The 7,303-nt window shown below is 45.8% G+C and overlaps 1 protein-coding gene across 8 annotated transcripts in view; it reads right to left on the bottom strand.

Annotated features, from left to right (window-relative positions):
- Positions 1–1,178: 1,178 nt before the first annotated feature.
- The window catches only part of DNM1 (dynamin 1), a 64,268-nt gene continuing 58,143 nt past the window's right edge, over positions 1,179–7,303 (bottom strand). For 3 of the 8 annotated variants that reach the window (XM_021551421.3, XM_021551426.3, XM_021551422.3), the window contains one exon: positions 2,125–3,270. In XM_021551421.3, the coding sequence (XP_021407096.1) occupies positions 3,198–3,270 (73 nt within the window). In that variant the 3' untranslated portion in view covers positions 2,125–3,197. Of the gene's footprint in view, positions 1,881–2,124; positions 3,271–7,022; positions 7,060–7,303 lie in introns of those variants that run through there. The other 5 variants (XM_021551424.3, XM_021551425.3, XM_021551423.3 and 2 more) reach the window with 3 other exon arrangements.

The raw sequence follows: 7,303 nt of genomic DNA, 5'->3' as shown, positions 1-7,303 counted from the left end.
GTGGTGTCAGCAGTGGAGTTTTGAGGGAAACCACATGGGAGGTTAAAGGGACCTCATCACTGGAGCTGTGTAATCAAACCACAGGAGTTTGGGCTGGTGCTTGAAGCAGCATCAGCTGCAACCCTGTTACCTGCTGAGATACAAGATGGAAGCACAGGAACACAGATCTGTGTCTGTTCAACAGGAGAGATGGGTCACACAGCACAGTCAGTGCTTCCCTGTGAGCCCCCAGGGGAGGCTGGTTTTTGAATTCCTTTCATTTAAATGGCACGAGTGGTGTCAGTCTCACCTCAGCACAAGTAATCGGGCTCCCCAGAGCATGGGGTATGGACATCCTGTATCTGTGTAAAATAGTGTATATTCCTTGAGGAGAGACTAAGCCTGTTCAGTGTTTACAGCTAGTCAGGCTATTCATAAATCTGTATCACAACTAAATGGGGAAGAGCTGTGATTTAAGACAAGAGTATTAATGTAAAAGGAATAAATAGCTATTGGGTGTTTACTTTAGAACTGTGAAGGAGACAAGACCAGTGAAGAAGTTCTGTGGTCTGTTGCAGAGGTGACTTAACCCTGTTAAAATCTGCTTTCTGAATAAACTTATTCAGAGGGGCACTGACTAGAGGTATTTTTTTGCATAGACCACTTTGAAATTTGGCCAGAAAAAGAGAAGCATGAATTCTTTATTGAAAGCACCTGTCCTGACAGTGATGCCATTTTCACTGAGCTTTCCTGAATGTTTTCTGTAGAGACTCCTGACAAACCTGAGAGGTAGCTCTTAGCTAGCATTTAATATAATTTCTGGCTTCAGATTAATTTTTTACCCTGACTCCTTTCAGGAGTGATTCCTGGACCTCACATTTACTCAATGTCCACTCCTCAAGCACTCCAGGCAAAAATTCCTTTTAAGAAGCAATTTGTGTGCAAACTCCCACCTTCTGTATGCCCCATCTCTGAAGCACCTCCACACAATTCCTTCTGCACAGGGATTTACCTTTCTGCACCTGACAAGCTGTTTCACTCTACTGCAGCTCCTGCACACTCAGTGCTGATGCAGATCTGCTCCACCTTCCCTATCAGTGACAGCTCCTGATTGCATGTACAGCTTGTTAACTGTATGGGATGAAAAGATCAGGTTATAATCAAATACAGCTTGAAAACCACCCAGAGAAAAAGCAAGAGAAAGAGAGATGGTTTTATTCTAGTCATGGAGACCTTCATTATACAGAAATGAGAGTTTATTTCATCCAATAAACAAGAGTGACAGGTAGATCACAAACTGCATCACAGCTACTACCAGCACTGAGACAGTTCACCCACAAGTCTGGGGTAATACAATAACCCAACTGCACACAGCAGAGAATTTAACAATCAGCTCAAAAACTCAACATTGGGATTTGGTTAACTTTTTGGATGTGTGTGTGTATATATATATATGTATATAGATATTCTTTTCCTACTTAAGTATTTCCTAAAATTCACATGGAAGCACAAATGGCTTTTAACACCTGGACATATATAGATTTTTCATCTTATATATATATTTATAGATATTTATAACAGTAAAGATATGTTTCTCATTACTACAATATACTTGTTTAACTCCTTTAAGCAGCTGGGAAGGAAAAAAAAAACCCAAGGAAAAAATAAAAAGACAAAAAAAAAAAAACCCAAACAAACCCCAAAACAGTTTCACTACAATCACATCTGATATGTGTGTGTCACAAATTACAAACAAAACAAGCCATGTGTGAGATTCGAGTCAGACCATTCCAGGACAGAACAGCTAAGAGGCAGGCAAAGAGTCTCAGAGGGAGCAGGCCTACATGTCAAATGGTGGTTTTGGGCTCTCCGGGCGGGCGGGACTGGCCTTACCCGGCCGGCTGGAGGTTAAAGACAAGAAAAACAAAGAAAAAGGAAAAGGGAAAGGGAAGGAGAAGGGGGAGAAGTAGTAAAACAATCGTTAAAATACAGAAAGGAACTGGCATCAGAACAACAGAGGATCCACAGCAGAAATTTAGAGTAATAGCATTAAAACGAGAGAACTTCAACAGCAATCAGGCCTGGAGGACAGCCCGCAACACGGGTGGTTCATTTAGCTCTGGTAGAGACATGACATCTGAGATGTACAGGGTTTATATATTTTTTTAATTCTCAAGTCTTTTTTTTTTTTTCTTTAAACACACGTAGCATGAAAAGTAAAAACCAAACTTCAAGATGAGTTGTGATCAACAATGGTTACAAGTTTCCCCAAACACGTACCATCCACATGCAAGAAAAGGCTACGGAAAAAGTCACCACAGTACCCCAAAAAACACTGAAAGATGTGCTTAGTTCAAAGCAGAAATATTTTCAACAAAACACCACACAGTGAACTCCCTGAAACGTTTGGCTGTCCGTTCGCAAGGGGGGAGCAGCGTGTCTATTCCCCTCGCCCTGCTGGGTTCAGGAAAGTCAGCCAAAATTGGTGATGCAAGACAAGTGCTGGCAGGAGCCAGCGTGCCCCCAGCAGGAATGGCCCGGCTCCAGGAGCCGAGTGTGAGCAGGTCCGTGAGCTCCCTGCACGCCGAGGTGTGTGCGCTATCTCAGACTTCACTCGGGCAGGACTGGGCTGGTCCACTGATTCCCCCCTTACTGATCTCTCTGCCTCACTTAGATATGAAGTTGATTGCACTGTTCCCAACATGAAATTTTTGCACCTTAGAAGTCAAGCTAATACACAGGACATTTAATCTGTTCCTAATGGGTGTCGTGTGTTTTGACAGCTCATTTTTACTAAGCCACGCTTTTGTCTTAAACTACAAGGAAAGAAAACAGCTACAGTTCAGTCCTGGGTGCTACAGCTAACTGGCGCAGGCAGGACACTTATCCAGGCTAGACTAGGCAGGTGGAATTACTGGACGGACAGCCACCACGTGGACCTGAGGATGTCCCTGTGGCTGATCTCTCCAAGGAGCCCGTGTACTTCAGGGATCCATGCCACTGAATGAAGGCTACTCTATGCTCACAAAGCAATACAGGACGCACGAGCGAAGACGAAGAGCTCAATCACTAGGCTAGAGTTTTACGACACACCAGGGAGGGGTGGTGGGAGGCAGGGATGTGGGATGGATGAGAGGAGTGACTGTGGCTGTGGAAGGGAGGGTGGAATGGGGAAGCCACCAGCACGGCACTCGTCGCCAGCTGTCTACAGCCTCAAGTTATAAATCTAAGAGGGACGGTTCAGCCGGTCGGATTATGGTAGGTCGAGTAGGTGAGGCGGGGCCCCTTCTGCTGTGAAAAAGCAGGAAACAAAAACAAGAGAACACACACTGTGGTTAGCACAGCAATTGCAGTCACAACCACACATGCTTCTCCACTTTGCCTGAGCCAGTAAAAGAATCCAACCTGAGGCACAAACCCCCAGAGCACAGCTCCACAAAGGAGGCTCACAGGCTTCTACCCTGCCTCGCACCGGCCTTTCTGCACAGCACAGATCACCAGTAGAACAATCCCCTGGACTGCCAGTTGTGCTTCCCTATGAAATTTGGAAGTGCAGAGATTTGCTGCCAGTAAGTGCCCTGGCTCTGGGATGAGTGGAGAAGCATGGACAACAGTGAGCTCCTGTATCAAGCACATGACAGTCACACAGCATGGATGGGGTCCTCTGAGACGCGCTGCTGCCAGAGGCTCTTGGCTGGATTGGAGGAGCACCTTCTACCCCTGCCCTTGAAGTTACTGCAAGCCTGAGATTCCCTGCTCTGACATGAGACTGATCTTGGATGTCAGGGGCAAGCTTACAGCTTTGAGTTTCCCAGTTCTTGCACAGTGCAAATGCAGCTTCTACTTTGATAAAAGGAACTTCTGCTACTTCTTCTCCATTCTGTTCCAACTCTTTTGTTGATACTTTAGCTACATAAATGGGCAGCAGCTTAAGTGTTTGCCCTCTGCATGGATTAAGTGTTCTAGAATCTCCTTCCTGTAAGAGACTGGGGGGAAAAAAAGCCACAACAAAAACAAACAAGACAACACCCCTGACATGGCTCTCAGCTACAACATCACTTCAGTCTCAGACTACAGGCTGGAAGAAAGCTATAAATAAAAATGTGTTCTGTAAGAATCCAATCTGTATTTTTCCTTTAAAGTATGCTCCCTGCAGCATCTGCGACCTCAACTGCATTTTGCTGATGTTTCATTAAGATAAATGAATTGTTCAATACCAAGCCAGGGTAGTTTTAAGGTCCAAACTGCCTGAAATGCAAAGAGCAAAGCCAACAGCATATAGACTAAATGGAGGGGAGGCCCTTGCACTGATCATACAGGACCAGGTGTCGCAGATTTAATGCCTCAATAATTCCACACTGACAAGATTTAGATTACAGAGAATCAACTCACTGCTAGAAATGAGGATATTTGTACCAGTAGTCTATAATCACACCAGCACTAGAGGAGTTACACTCCTATAAATCAGGGCAAGTTCCCTCATTTAGGAAATAAACCAGAGCAACTCTCCAGTCCTGCTCATTAAACCTCAGCAGAACTTACTGCCCCAGATCTATTAAGCCTCACAGCTTCGTGACATGTGGGATCTGTGCATTATCTCTAAGGGTGCTCAAGGTGTAAATGCAGCCATACCAACCCTTTGGTGGCTTCTACTGTCACTGGAACAGCAACAGCACCTGAATTAAAGCCTTACAGAACTTCAGCTTGACATTTAGTGAGATGTTAGAAGGCATTTTCTGACAAGGTGAAAGGACTGTTTGCATTTCAGGAGTTTGCACAGGTTGTGCTAAAAGCCTCTGAGGGTTCACATGAAAAAGATGCTTGAAGCCAGAGTACGTAAAGTGTTCTGGCAGGAGTGGCCACTTGACTCTAGCAGGACAAATAGGGCTGAAAGGAGCACAAGTAATTCACAGGTAGATGGGCTGCTTTTTTGTTATGTACTATGACTTTTGCAGACTTACTTCTCTCAGCATTCAAAGCATTTTAAGGTATGAGGCTACTTTTTAAACTTGTAGGCTTTTTCTGGTGAGGTTTTCTGGAGATGACTGCAGAATCTGCCTGGTAAGGTTAGGAAAGGCTGAAAACTGTTTACTAGCACTAAGAAGGGCAGAGAAGTCTCTCAGGAAACATTTATCCCCAAAATGCTGCTTTAGTTGGACTACATTGCTAGCCAAGCTTTTTTATATCACTGAAAAGTCACTTTTCTCTGTCAGGACAAGGAACAAAGTTTTGCTCACAGGGAAGCCTGTGGCTGTCTCCACTACATAAGAAGGAAAACCTGAGCCCTGGCAGGAGCCCAGGGAGATGAGTTCCAGTGACTGTCACATCCTTTGAAGTCAGACTTTCAGGCCATACCCAGAGAGAACACTGAGCTAATCCTATCTAAGAACCACTGGGCTAATAGGGAGTTCTGTTGATAAGCACCCAACAGAGGTGGGAAAATATTATGCTTATTCCCTTGGACTGCAAAAGATTTTGGGTATAATTTTTTTTGATCATTTGGTGGTTTGTTTTTGGTTTTCTGTTTTTAATTTTTATTTCCTTGGTGCTCTTTATGCCAGATTAAAAACAGAATGCCCCATAACAGCGAGTCCCAGAATGGGGTACAGACAACAGTAAGGCTCCTTCCCAAAGTTGTTCACCCAGGATGCATGTTTCCAGGGCTGCCAGGGATGTCTGCAGTAGGCAGAATATGGGAGGGAACTGCTGATTGCTCCAACACCTCTGCAGTGTGTCATCAATGAGGAGGGTTGACGATGACGTCCCCAAAGATGTCAGTCGTGAGCAATCACTGCAATGTGGCACCTCTCAGCTCTAACTGCAGTTCTGTGCAGCAGTAACAGGCACCATCTACTGCAAGATGCAGGCTGCCTGAGAACCCCTGCCCCAGAACAGGGGCTTGAACTTCTGCTATTCTTATTAAAGTAGGATTTCAGCACGTTTTCCTCGCCCCCAGATCTCTCTGCCACAATCAGCAGCAAGGGAATCTGCAGGAGCTGCTGCTTCTCCACTCCTCTGTCATGAAACAACATCCACAGAGAAAGGGAGAAGGGGCCCAAAAAATCCACACATGTGGTGTTTTGCCCTCTGTACCTCTTTGTCAATAAGGGCTGGAGGCTCCCAAGGAAAGGACTCGGGGGAATTTGCTGATGTCCCTCTTCACACTGATATTAAGAGGATGAGCAGTACACAGCACAAATCCACACCCTGCTACATCACTGAACCACTACAATGCTGCACAATGCAGGAGAGAGAGGACAGGGAAATGGGCAGGAGCTCAGGGCAGAGTGTTTGAGGGACATAGATCACTACACCCTTCCTCTTGCAGGGGCAGGAGGCAAAGGAGAGAAGGCAGTTTGAATGGAAGCAGGAGAGTAACCTAGAAGGTAAAGGGTCAAGGGGAGAACAAACAAAGGGAGTTCACATCCATCTGATGATGGGACACAAGGATAAAAGGGAACATTCAATGTCAGAGTTACCCTGCACTCAGACATGGAAGTCCTGATATTAATAACCCAAACTCCTCTTAACTTCCATGGGCACTAGGGATACAGAGAGGATGGGAGCACTTCTCCAGCCAGACATTGGAATATAAGAAGAGGAGTCTGAACTATCAGCTCCCCAAGTCTCTGTCTTGATTCCTAACAGAGCTGACAGACCAAATCAATGCAGAGTTTATTCAGCTGATCTTACAATCAGTGTGGATATAAGCCAAATGAAAGACACAAGAGTTTAGACCTTGTTGCCAGAGCTCATTCCCCCATCCCACCTTCTCTATTTAGAAGCAGAGAAAGGTTCCTCCAGACCTTAAATCAGGTACTGAAGCTTTCCCAGCTCCTGCAGCTCAAGCAGCTGCTCTGGCTCTGATCAGCCAGTTTTTCTGTTCAAGACTCCTCCCTTTATGAGATCCTGGCAGAGGTGGTTCATCAGACAAGGGACTCTGTTACTAACACAAGAACTGGGCAGCGGAGGAGAGCTGCAGAGCGGTGCTGGAGGATGGGGACACAGTGACTCATGCATCGCAGCGAGAGTGCGAAACCTACCGTGGCTGCCAGTCCTCAGGGGTCACTGATAGTGATTCTGAAAGACAACACGAAATCAACATGGCAGTTCAGACAGTTCAAGGCAGAGGCCACACAGACTGTCAGGAAGGTGGAACAGGCACACAGCCGCTTGCACAGACACAGTCACACATCCCCCTCCAAACACAGCATGAGTAGGGGGACTGCAAACACACAGAAAACACTCGGCCTCATCTTTCCACACATCCAGACCCTGTCGTGCACAGGAGTGCACCAAAACCCATCCATCCATCCACACACCT

Source organism: Lonchura striata, chromosome 22 (assembly GCF_046129695.1).
Source record: "Lonchura striata isolate bLonStr1 chromosome 22, bLonStr1.mat, whole genome shotgun sequence".
NCBI classification, from domain to species: domain Eukaryota; kingdom Metazoa; phylum Chordata; class Aves; order Passeriformes; family Estrildidae; genus Lonchura; species Lonchura striata.
The sequence above is the reverse complement of the archived record's forward strand: the minus strand, read 5'-3'. Positions and strand labels throughout refer to the sequence as shown.